Source organism: Misgurnus anguillicaudatus, chromosome 3, assembly GCF_027580225.2.
Source record: "Misgurnus anguillicaudatus chromosome 3, ASM2758022v2, whole genome shotgun sequence".
In the NCBI taxonomy this organism is placed as follows: Eukaryota; Metazoa; Chordata; class Actinopteri; order Cypriniformes; family Cobitidae; genus Misgurnus; species Misgurnus anguillicaudatus.
The window spans coordinates 912,070-925,414 of NC_073339.2; the positions used below are offsets into that span (position 1 = coordinate 912,070).

The following is a 13,345-nucleotide window of genomic DNA, read 5'->3' on the forward strand; positions in this document are numbered from 1 at the left end:
ACCATACACTGCACAAAGCTGGTACATCAGGTCCGACTCAAACGCTCCCCCTTGGTCGCTGAGGATACGCTCTGGGCAGCCAAATGGAAGAATGAGTGCTGTCCATAAAGCCTTGGCCGTCGTGGGAGCAGATTGATCTTTGGTGGGCACTGCCAATGCGTAGCGGGAGAACAAATCTGTAATCACAAGGATATATTGAAAAGTGTCAGAAGGCCTCCCCAGGGACAGGTAGTCTATTGCCACAATTTCAAAAGGGTAACTGACAGAGATGGGACATAAGGGCGCTTTTTGTGATACTCCCCGTTTGCCTACCACACAGTTAAGACATTCGGCCGCCCACGTTCTGGCATTTGTGCTCATCCCCACCCAGTAGAATCTCCTCCGCAGTAGCGAAACCATTTTGTCGCCACCTGCATGACCTGCAGCCTTATGATATTCTTCCCACACTTGTCGAGCTTGAGCTACTGGCACAATGAGTTGTTGCACTGGGGCTCCGGTGTCTGGCTCAGTGACAAGTCTAACAAGGGCACCATTATGGAATTCCAGCCGGTCCCACTCCCTCAGCAAGCAACGGAGCTGTAGAGATAAAACAGAAGGGTCATTTATCATTGGGGGCTCACCCTGTGTTTTCCAGATGTGCAACTGCCGCAGGTCAGGGTCCATCTTCTGCTGATGCTCCCATTGGCCCACCCTCCCGGGTGACTGCGGAGGTGTGATGCCCTGTGCTGCATGTACCGCAATGTCTGCCGTCTCTCCTGGTATTCGAGAAAGCACATCTGCATTCCTATTAGCAGTCCCTGGTCGATAGCGGATTTCGTAGGAATAATTTGCTAGCTGGGCCACCCACCTCTGTTCCGTCGCCCCCAGTTTTGCAGTCTCCAGATGGACTAAAGGGTTGTTATCGGTGTATACCATAACCTGAGCTCCCCACAGGTAGTCCTTGAATTTCTCTGTGATGGCCCACTTCAAGGCCAACAACTCTAACTTGAAGGAGCTATAGTTTTGGTCACTGCGCTCTGAGGGATGGAGGCTACGGCTGGCATAGGCTATAACCCTCTCCTTGCCCTCTTGGACTTGAGCAAGGACAGCTCCAAGGCCATTCAGACTTGCGTCTGTATATAGTCGAAATGGAAGTTGAAAATCAGCATATGCCAGTATTGGGGCACTGAGGAGGGCTCGTTTTAGGGACTCAAAAGCGACCTGGCACTCAGGGGTCCATTGGATGGCCGAGGAGGGGCGGTGGGCACTTCCTTGCAGGAGTTGGTTAAGGGGGGCGGCTACTTTTGAGAAAGCAGGGATAAACCTCCGATAATATCCTGCGAACCCCAGGAATGAACGCACCTGCTTCACTGTTGTTGGTATAGCCCAGTTACGAACAACTGCAGTTTTCTCTGGGTCCGTTGCTACCCCCTGGCCGCTGACTACATGTCCTAGATAGGTCACCTTTTTCTGGAACAGATGGCATTTGCGAGGTTGCAGCTTTAGGCCATGCTCCTGGAGACAACGAAAGACCTGCTCAAGATGCTGTATGTGGGTGTTGAAGTTGGGCGAATACACAATGACATCATCCAGGTAAATGAGGAGAGAGTCATAAACCTGAGCACCCAGGCAGCGTTGCATTAGCCTCTGAAACGTGGCCGGAGCATTACAGAGGCCAAAAGGCATGCGTTCAAACTGGTATAGACCAAAGGGCGTGGTAAAGGCAGTCTTTTCTTGGTCTGCAGGTGACACTTCCACCTGCCAGTACCCGCTTGCCAGATCCAGAGTTGAGTACCACTGGGCCTTGGTGAGGCTTGTGAGGGATTCCTCTATACGTGGCAGTGGGAAGGAATCTTTATGCGTTACTGCATTAAGCCTGCGATAATCTACGCAGAACCTCCACGACCCATCCTTTTTCTTCGCCAGAACACCCGGGGCAGCCCACGGACTTGAACTCTATTTTACAACGCCACTCTCCAACATTCCTTGTGGTAGTGCCCTTAAGTCGGGGTAAAGGTTAGGAGGGACTGGTCGGTACCTTTCTCGAATCGGTGGAGCTGTGCCTGTGGGGATCTGGTGGGTGACAACTGCAGTCTTCCCAAAGTCGTCTTCATGGGCTGCAAATACCTGGGACCACTTCCGTAGGAGGGCGGCCAGTTGGGCTTGCTGGTCCCCGGTCAGGTCCTCACCACACAACTCAAAGGCTGGGTGGTCTCCAGTCTGCGTCTGTTCTACGTGCATAACGTCAATTTCAACCAACTGGGGTTCGATGTTTCGTAGCACCAGTCTGGAACGTCCCTTTATGTTCCTTGAATCTATCTGGGTCACTGAAGCAAGGGGGCGCCGTTGTGGCAGCTCCAGGGGGAATGGGTTAGGATTGCAGACACGTAGGGGAACCTTCCCATCTTGTACCCAGCTCAGCGATCTAGCAACACACCACTCCAGACCATGGTGATCCAACCCTTCAACTAAGACGGCACAATTAGGCTGGTTAGTAGCTTGTGGGACGTGGGCCCAGATAATCATCTCGCTTCCCGGGGGTAGTACTACAGGTGGTTGTCTCTGAAGCTTAGCTACACCTTGGAGCTCCACCTCAGGCATAGAGCTGTTTACTCTCTGGCAGGCGGCGAAGGCTGCATCCCATGCTTTCTCTGCAGAAGGGGAGAACACAGATTTAAAAGCTGCAATACCAGGGTGTCTACCCTGGAAAATGCCCGCCCAACAGTCTGCCACAACATTCATACCTAAAAGTCCATATTCTGTGTTGATGCAGTCGTCTCGTACGATGACCACCCCCTTCTCATGCACTTCCACGCCTCCAATGTTAAAATTCAGCACGGCATAACCCACATAAGGGATCTGAAGTCCATTGGCGGCTCTCAACGCCAACCAAGATATTTGACTGGGATCTTGTATACATTCATTGCTAAAATGACGCTGGAACAGGGCATGGCTAAAGAGTGTAACCTGAGAGCCAGTATCTATTATGCATGGGATCCTTCGCCCCTGGACCAGCACTTCATCCTCTGGGCACTTACCCACTATAGAGGGCCTCTGTAGGGACTCGGTTAAGGGCCCCTCCCGATTCACTGGCCCTGCTGTGACCGGGAGTATCGAAAACCCGACTGAGCTGGACGTCTCCTAGGACAAAAACGCTGTATGTGTCCCACTTCTCCACAATCATGACAAATGGCGCGGCCTTGAGCATCCCACTGGTAGCGCTGTTGGCCAGGGGGGGCTGACCCCAAACGTTGGCGTCGGGAATCACGGTCTGAGTGAGGACGCCAATGTGATGGGAACGGTGCCTCTGTTACTGGAGATTGTGTTGTTGAGGCTTGGCCCAATTGCCCCTTCAGTTCTTCTACCAGGGATTTCCCCAAGAATGTTAGCTGTTCCTTTAATTCCTGTTGTAATTCAGTTCGCAATGAATCCTTCATTCGTTGCCAGTCAGAAGCACTCATCCTTTCGTCCTCCACTCCAGTTGGTGTCGCTGCTGGCCTTGATGGAGGGATCGAAAAGGTTGGACAAACCTGAACCTCTTCCTCTGGGGCCAGCTCCTGTTCTAGCGCTTTTGCTTCGCTACAAGTATCAGCAAATGTGGATGTTGGGGCCCGGCGGATCTGTCTTGACAATTCCTGCTTTATCAGTCCATGCCTTAGACCCATGATGCATTGAGTTCGCAGCAATTCATCATCTGTTCCAGCAGTCAGGGGTTCCCTAGCCCGCCACCTCTGATGCAGTTCACGTAGACGGAGGGTAAATGGTCCTACCCCCTCCCCTGGTTGCTGTTTACAATTAAAGTACTGGATACGTAGTTGAGCCACAGACTGTTGACCACCATACAATGAAGCTAAGGCATCTAGAATTTTTACATCAGTATTTCGTTCTCCTTCAGCCAATAGTATAATTTCCCTTTTAGCATTCCCCTCCAATGCACTCAGTACAAAATCAACCCGCTGCACCTCATTCAGCCCCTGAGCCCGAATAAAAGCCTCAATTTGGTTTCTCCATTCTTGAAATTTAGAGGGCCCCCCTTCACCAAATTTTGGGACCCATGGCCCCCCCATAAACCATGGCATAAATGCATTTACCTGAGGCTGCTCGCCGTGACTCATATTACTTGTGTATGTCAAGGGCCCTGCCGACTACGCCAAAATAGTGTAGAGAACTTAATTCAAATACATGCAGGGATCCTCACCCTTGTTATACACAAGTAACAGGCTTACACCAAAAAGTCATATGAAAGTACAAAATTTATTAATACACAATTTTAGAACAAACAAACAGCATAAAACACAATTTAAAAAGGGAAAAAATTATATATGGTTATTCAAATTCAAGGGTTAGGGAATAATCACAATCTGGCGCCCCCTAGTTAGACTGTGAATAAAAAGGGCTCTCTTAACAAATCACACCAATAAAGTCATAACACGGCAAACAGTCACACGTGAGATTTACACAGCAAGGGCAAATAACAAATTTTAAATCAGTGTAAATACTGCAAAATTAACCCCACACATTTAGAAATAATATGACTAATTTGGTTTGATCAGTATAGAAGCTCTAAAAACCATTCACAATTATACATCAAACACAGGCGAGCAGCCAATATCCCACAAAATCAGGAAGACTTTACATAAGCAACAAAGTCACAATCATAATGTCTAAAAAGCAGGGTTTTATGAAACACAGTCAACAGTTTCGTCACTCACGGCCCCGCCCACTTCGCACTAGTAGTGCGGGAATGAAGCGCTACAGATGAGGCAATGACAGCGATACACAAGCAACTCTCGGCTCCAACGATTTCCCGGACACGATGGCCAGCGAGAGAAACCGGAACTGTGGAACAGATCTGTGAAACAGAGGAAGAGCAATCAGTCCCAAATCGTTACACATCAATGTCCACTCTTTCGTAACCGGGGAGAGTTCACACTTTCCTCTACACGAATAAGTAGCGCGCGTTGTTTGTCTCTCGTGGACCTCTCGCTGCCCGGAGTCAATCGCGATCGTCGTCACTGCATGTATCGATCGGCATACAGCGTTGAAGCTTATCTCGTTGCAGTTCCCCTCTCCGTCAAAGAAAAAAAAAACCCGAAAGGGCTGCATGCTGGCGCTTATATTCTGTGAATCTTCCAATCATGTTACACCCCTGGCTCATCAGCAACATTGAACACACCTGCGAACAAAAGCTTGGAGACACACATGCACACCTGATAAACATTAACCCACCCTCACAAGATGTCAAACGGTCAGTGTTCACCTCCCGTTACAATATCAGCTAGACAGGTGCTGGCAGAAGAGATTGGTTTTTAGTCGATTCTTAAAGATGTCTACAGAATCAGCAGATCTTTTTGCAACAGGCAGATCATTCCACAGTGAAGGTACATGATAGTGATTTTTCCCTTTTTGAGATGACATCACAAGACGTTGCCCTTGGCAGAGCACAGGGATCTGAATTGAAATCTAGAGGGTACACAAGTCTGTATAAACGAGTGAAGGTTAGTTGCTGCTATACACATCCGGATAAAGTGCTGGACTTCTGAGATCACAGATGATCAGTAAAAAAGATCACTATAATCCCCAGTGTTTTTCTGATGTAGGTCATGATAGCCATGGTAGTAATTTATAGACAAATCATAGACAAACTTAAACGAAAATGAATAAATAGAGACAGATGCGAACTGGTAACCTGACTCGTGCAGACTGTGGTGTCGCAACTGAGCAAATCCAACAGGGTCTTAGCAACATTGGTTGTTCTGGCCCTAGAAGTTAATTGCACATTTCAATATAGTTTTTATCATTGTGTTGCAGCACAATGAATTGCATTTATTGCAAATTATTAATAAAAGAGAATATTTCATTTTTGTATTCCATTCTCCATTCTATTCCTGTTACTGAATGCACTGTATACATTATTTATGTCTTGTGTATTTGTTGTATTTATGTTGTGTATTTTGTGTTTTAATTTAAACTTGTTGATTGTTTCTTTCCGGCAAACAGTCTACAGAGCTGTAATCTGACTGGTAAGTGTTGTGAAAGTTTATCTTCATGTCTACAATCATCATGGTGTCTCCTGAGAGATCTGGACCTGAGTAACAATGACCTGCAGGATTCGGGAGTGCAGCTCATCTTTGATGCTCTCAAGAGTCCAGACTGTAAACTAGAGACACTGAGGTCAGTCACTGTATAGATGTATGCAGATGCTAAAACTTAAAATGACAGTGACTGACAGTGACAAACTGGAAATTGTGTTTTTTAAAAAAATACCTGTAGATCATTTTGTTTGGTTCCAGATTGTCCAGCTGTAATCTGACTGCTGAGTGTTGTAAAAGTTTATCTTTATCTCTACAATCATCGTCATGTCTCCTGAGATATCTGGACCTGAGTTATAATAACCTGAAGGATTTAGGAGTGAAGCTCATCTCTGATGCTCTGAAGAGTCCTAACTGTAAGCTACACATACTAAGGTCCATAATTTTTCATTTAAATCATTTAGGTGTTCAATCAAATAGTAGTGGCTGTCATAGCTGTTGTTTGGTTCAACTGGAATTTGTATTTTTAAACTACAAGTAATTGTAGATCATTTTATTCGGTTCTTTTTAGATTGTCAATGTGTAGTCTGACTGGTGAGTGCTACAAAAGTTTATCTTCAGCTCTTCAATCGTCAAACTCCTCTATGAGAGATCTGGATGTGAGTAACAATGATCTGCAGGATTCAGGAGTGAAGCTCATCTCTGATGCTCTCAAGAGTCCAGACTGTAAACTACACACACTGAGGTCAGCAATGTTCAGTAAAAGTAGACAAGTACTAAAACAATAAATGATAGCAGAGCTATCACAGCTAAACTTTTAGATGTGTTTGACTTCTTGTGGTGTTGCACAGACCAATTGGTATATGACATTAATGTACCGCAGCAATGATTTAAAAGCAGTACTGTCGAGTTGCTCTTGCAGTACTTTGATGTCATTCTTTGATCTACGCAGCTCCATATGTGTGGAAGCAGTAGTTGTAGCATAGCACCACTTTGTTGATCTGTGATATAACGTAACAGTTTTAGGAAAACATTTAATAAACAGGGCAAATTAACGGGTGGGGTGGGGGGTCCATGAGTTGTCAATTTCAAAAAAGCCCTGATAGGAGTGGAGATTTCTGCGGGGTGATTTATTGACAAGGCACAGGTTCTTGAATCACTGTTCAAAATCCTTTATGACCATTTGTATCCACCAAAAGCAGCGAATTAGCCTCAGTTTAAGAAATACTTTTTTAGGCGTTTTCAGTAAATTAACGAGTGCAAACTGTGTCGGTGTCAGATAACAAAGGAAAATAAATGGAGCATCGTGAGCCAAATTGTATGCCAGGCTAACAGGGCTTCTTTCTGTCTAAGTTGTCTCTGCGGGGATGCAGACTGCACACACGTCTGTGCCATTTACAGTCATGTCCAGTCGGGTTCAAAACAATTGTCACTGGTTAGGGTCGACTCTGGGGTGTAATTTTCTCAGGTTTGTCTCGGGTCGGGTCTTTAAAAGATTTTTTAGGCACGTTGGGTTCAGGTTAAAAGTGATTCAGATAGGTCAGAGCATGTGAGCAGAGCTGAGCGGTGAGAATTTCCTTACGTGGGTGTTCTCTAACCCCCAAATCGCATCCGCCACGCAGCCTTTATTCTTGTGCATGCTCTAGACTCGTGGTCTGAGAGGAACCACAGCAAGACCGAGTGATCAATCCGGGACTTCAGATGTGTGTATCCACAAAACTTCTCAGTTGTCCTTGGAACTAAATTCGTAAGGCTTATATAGTCACAGTTCTCTACACTGTTCAGAGAAATGCCTTCTCTGGATATTTGGATATTTGCATTTGGATCTAAACTCATTGTTTAGACATGGATGTTGGAACCATTATATGGAGGTGGGACAAGACCCACCCACTTTATATGATCAGTGATATTGGACCCACTGACCTTTTCTCTAATTTAGCACATATGTCAGTTCACTTGTGAGAGCGCTGTCAGTCAAATTCATTCCACTTCAATAATTAAACTCAGTTCCGTGTTTTAGCTACAGCCTTGAATTCCATGCAGCTGCCTCTTCAAATCCATTTTAGTTGGCTCATTTAGATTCCCTATTAATTAAACTCCATTTCGTGTTTTCATTAGTTTTGCCAATTGGCATCCAGTGACACAACAAGGTAAACAAAGGTTTTAGGTCATTAAAGCAATTGTTCAATTAAAAAGCACAAGAATACAAGAAAATTGCATCTACTCACGTTAATATTTTGGACCCACCCACATTTTTTTGCTTCCAATGCACATGTGTTAAGAACCCAACACTCCTTTATCTTTATCAAGAAACAAATTATACATCAACTTTAAATTGACCCAAGTTTTGTTTCTAATCTGTATTTTTTTATATTATTTGTATTGTTCCGTGTAGTTTATCCGGCTGTAATCTGACTGCTGAGTGTTGTGAAAGTTTATCTTCATTTCTACAATCATCATGGTGTCTCCTGAGAGATCTGGACGTCAGTAACAATGATCTGCAGGATTCAGGAGTGAAGCTCATCTTTGATGCTCTCAAGAGTCCAAACTGTAAAATAGAGACACTGAGGTCAGCCATTTTTAGAAAAAGTAGACAAGTGCTAAAACAATAAATAATAGCACTTGTCACAGCGGTACTTTGGGCCACATGGAATTTGGGTTTTTGAAAGAAATACATTTAAATTGTGTTTGGTTCTCTTCAGATTGTCCATGTGTAATCTGACTGCTGAGTGTTGTGAAAGTTTATCTTCATGTCTCGAATCCCCAAACTCACCTGTGAGAGATCTGGATGTGAGTAACAATGATCTGCAGGATTCAGGAGTGAAGCTCATCTCTGATGCTCTCAAGAGTCCAGACTGTAAACTAGAAATACTGAAGTATTTATCTCTAGATACTGATTTACTGATTTATAACTAAAGAGGATGAACTGACTGATGTTGATGTGTGATCTCTCTGTAGATTATCAGGTTGTATGGTGACAGATGAAGGTTGTTGTTATTTGGCTTCAGCTCTGAGTTCAAACCCATCATCACACCTGAGAGAGCTGGATCTGAGCTACAATCACCCACAACACTCAGGACGACAGATGCTCTCTCAGATACTCAATGATCCCAAGTGTACACTGGAGATACTCAAGTATGAACCCAACACTCAAATGTCCCAGCTAACAGAGAAAACTTCTTATAATTTTCATTGAATGTTTCCAATGTTCCTCAAAATGTTGTTGATGTTTTGTTTTATTTAAAGTCACCATTATGGTGATCCATGTTTGTTTTACACAATGCATTAATTTTGTATCAGATCATCAGGATGTGACCTCAAGTGTGTGTGTGTGTGTGTGTGTGTGTGTGTGTGCGTGTAGTTTAGATCATGGGGAGGAGTTCAGAATCACTGCAGGACTATACAAGTGTAAGTAACACACACACACACACATTTAGTGGCTGTTGTTTTATGGTGTTATACTGTAAATCTCTCTCCTTGTGTTCAGATGCCTGTAATCTCACACTGGATCCAATCACGGCAAACATTCATCTTGTTCTGTCTGAGGACAACAGAAAGATAACACGTGTGATTGAGTCTCAGCCGTATCGTGACGGTCCAGACAGATTTGATTTGCCTCAGGTTTTGTGTAAAGAGCGTCTGACTGGACGATGTTACTGGGAGGTTGAATGGAGCGGATTTGGTGTTTTTATATCAGTGTCATATAAAAGCATCTACAGGAAAGGAAAGACTGTTGAAAGTGAGTTTGGATTCAACGCACAATCATGGAGTCTGCTCTTTGTTGATCATGGCTTCATTGCATGTCACAATAATAAGGAAACAGCACATAGCACACGTGCCCCTTTTCACCTCTCTAATAGAGTAGGAGTTTATCTGGACTGGTCAGCGGGCACTCTGTCCTTCTACAGCGTCTCTGATACACAAACACTCACACACTTACACACATTCAGCACAACATTCACTGAACCTCTGTATGCTGGATTTAAGGTTCATTTTAACTCCTCAGTGTCTCTTTGTGAGATCATACAGAATCCAGTTAGAAACAGTAGAGATGTCAAATACTCTTCATTCTCAATGTAACACACATACATTCAAGTCAATTCAATTTCAATTCAGTTTTATTTACATAGCACTTTTCTCAATTGTTTCAAAGCCACTTTACATTGATTTGTTTGTCCTTTCTCTTGTTTTTATTCAAGACAACAAAAGCCGCAAAGTGAAACAAAAGACAACTTTGAGTCCTCTTTGGGGCTGTCCACACGGAGACGCGTATCACCGTATACGTATAAATTTGTTATCGTATTGGCGTTTCATCCACACGGATCCGCCGTTTTGGGAGACTGAATCCACTATTTTTTGAAACCGGGTCCTAAAGTGGATAAATCTGAAACCGACACCTTTGCGGTTTCGTCTGTACATCCAATCCGTATATTTTGTGAAGCGAAAACGTCATCACGTCACGTGTCGGAAGCGTCACATGTAACAGCAACAACAATAACGGCGGACTACGTGATTGTGTTCGTGCTACAGAAGCTACTAAAGCCTACTAGCTTTATTACAGCAAAATCTATTGCTTCTATGCAATTGTGGTGACCAACAAGCGATAATGGACAACACAATACGTTGGTTATGCGCATGCTCAAAGTCTTCTTCTCCGTGTATAGTGTATATCTGTGGCAGAATTACAGCGCCCCATACTGGTCCGGCATATATACTACACCGCTTTCAGTCGGTTTCAGTGGTTTCGTGTTTATGGATTTTTTTTTTTGAGCAAGGAAAAAAAATGATCGGATAGGGAATGCACCGGCTTCGTGTGGACATAGCCTTTACCCCAGAGTAAAATTAAAATGATTTAAATTAGAAGATGTAGAATGAGACGCACTTAATCAGTTAAGTCTATAGACTCATCTCTTTAACCATGCATTCAAATTATTCAATTACATATTTATGCAATGTAATACATGTAATGCTAAATTGATGTGTGTGTGTTCAGTTGCAGTCAACTATGGTGGCATACATGTGATGTGTTCTGGGAAAACCCAGTACATGGTGAAATTTGGCAAATATTAGGTTTTACAAGCTGGGTTCAAATCCTTTATAAATCGGTTTTTGTTTCTTTCATCAAGTTATGGTTATCCGAAGTCGGCTGATTGATGTGATTATTAGAAATGGAATTTTGAGAAAAATGGGTTTGAAGAGATGCAATGAAATAAAAATCACAACAACCAAGTATTACAAGGTGCAGTGTGTAAATTTTTGCGGCATCTAGTGGTGAGGTTGCACATTCCAACCAACAGCTCAGTCCAATGCTCAACCTTCGGTTTTGAAACGCATGGAGGAGCTACAATAGCCGCCACGGACAAACATGTCATCGTTGGAGACAACTTAGTAAAAAAAATTGTCCGTTAAAGCTGCCGTCGGCAACTCTGGAGGATTGAGCAGTTTCCAAATGTTTACAATTTCATGTCCCTCCCCCACTACCTCCGAGCAACCTCCCTCCTCGAGCTCGTTCTCGTCAGCGCGTGTGCACCAGTATTATTGTGAACGCATACTTAGCAAGAACACTTAGATTACTTGCATAACACTCCGAAACACAATCAATGGTTGATAAAGCACAATTACCTGTTGAGAAGAAATGTGGCAAGCTCTGCATCTAGCTTGAACCCTTTAAAATCTCGTAGATTCCTCCACCTTTCAAATGCTGGTCCGATATTGATCCTAGTTTTATTACGGTCACGGTCGCTTTCTATCTTTGTTTCCTTCTTTTCATTGGTTGTTTTCCTAGCTCTGGTTGTTAACCGAGGAATCGGAAGTTTGTTAGTGAATGTTCTCTTCGCCATCACGCTGCATTCAAACCAAAACACCTATGAACTTCAGGCGGATGCACGTGATATTGTAACGCGCGCGAGGGGGAGGGGGATCTGTGGCGCGTGCAGGTACTGTGATTGACAGGCAGATTTACACAGCACTGTGCTGATTGGACCAAATGAACCGGCCTGCGCTGATTGGACCAAATGAACCGGGAGCGGTGGATTTTTGCAAAACAAATAACAGGCTCCAGGTGGAGCTAGAAGCGCAGGGTTTTTTCTTAAACAGTCTAATTTATGTTGTTCTATCGGATCATAGTGTTGGTTTCAGTGAATATGATCAAAAAATATGATAAAATAAGTTGCCGACCGCAGCTTTAAGGGCTTCTGTAGAAACATGGAGGCACAAAATGGCGACTTCCATGTAAGGGGACCCTCTGTGTATGTAGATAAAAACAGCTCATTCGAAGGTAATAAAAACATAACGGTGCATTATGAAAAGTCTTTATACACCTCTGATCATATAGTTTTGTATAATATTTTTCATTTATGTCAAGAGATTCTTCTAAAAATTACACACTGCACCTTTACAAGTCACTTTACTGTGGTTAAAGACTTATTTTAGTCATACATGTTGTTAAAAATACAAAAACTTAACAAAAATGACGTTCTGAAAACCAAAAACTAATGTTGGGGAACGTATTAGGAACCAAAAATTGTTAGCTGGGTGGTTAATTATCCTATTGAACAGTCAAAAAAAATTTTAGGGTAAACTTAAATTGTTATGAAATAATAAAATATTTCCCCATTTACCTCTGAATAATTAATTGCAAAAAAGCATTATCAAATGCAAACATCAGTACTTTAGAACCCCCTTCTCCAAATCTTGCCCTGCAGAGTTTAGTTCCAACCTTGATCACACACCTGCACAAGCTAATCAAGGTCTTCATGGTCACTAGAAAATCACAGGTGATTAGGGTTGGATCTAAACTCTGCAGTGCTCTGGACCTCAAGGGTAAGATTTGAAGAACCCTGCTTTAGAAGATGTGAATCAGCATCGAGTCGAGACGCAAATTGTTCTTTACGATTCACTTCAATTTGGTGAACAGAGCCGGTGTTGTGTCGAGGTCTGTTCCCCCTGTTTTTCCCTTCAGTGTAGTGTTTTTGTGGCGTTTTTATCACGTTATAGGTTTTATTATTTATATATTTAAAGTTTTAATGGCTACTGAGATGTATATGTGTGCATTTCTGTAATGTATCTGTATTGTTCTTAATGGTAAGTCAATTATTTTTACAGTATGAATCATATTATATGTATAATATTTATTTAATTATGTATGCAAACATTACATTTTTAAAACAACCAGTAAAGGAAAAAAAAAGAAAAAGACAGACTATATTTTAAAAGAAATACCCTAATAGAAAACTGTCAAATGTATGAAATATTTAATAAATTGTATTATAAAATACATGATATTATGCCTTTTTAGTATAACCAATTCAAATCTTTAATCTTTCTAAATGTAA

General features: G+C 43.0%; 1 protein-coding gene across 1 annotated transcript in view; it reads left to right on the forward strand.

Moving 5' to 3' along the window:
* The window catches only part of LOC129445294 (uncharacterized), a 36,886-nt gene that overhangs the window by 12,325 nt on the left and 11,216 nt on the right, over positions 1-13,345 (forward strand). Inside the window, 9 exon segments of the mRNA XM_073860043.1 lie at positions 5,980-6,153; positions 6,273-6,446; positions 6,583-6,756; positions 8,407-8,580; positions 8,714-8,887; positions 8,970-9,146; positions 9,373-9,419; positions 9,499-10,089; positions 11,797-11,947. Of these exon segments, the coding sequence (XP_073716144.1) occupies positions 5,980-6,153; positions 6,273-6,446; positions 6,583-6,756; positions 8,407-8,580; positions 8,714-8,887; positions 8,970-9,146; positions 9,373-9,419; positions 9,499-10,089; positions 11,797-11,947 (1,836 nt within the window).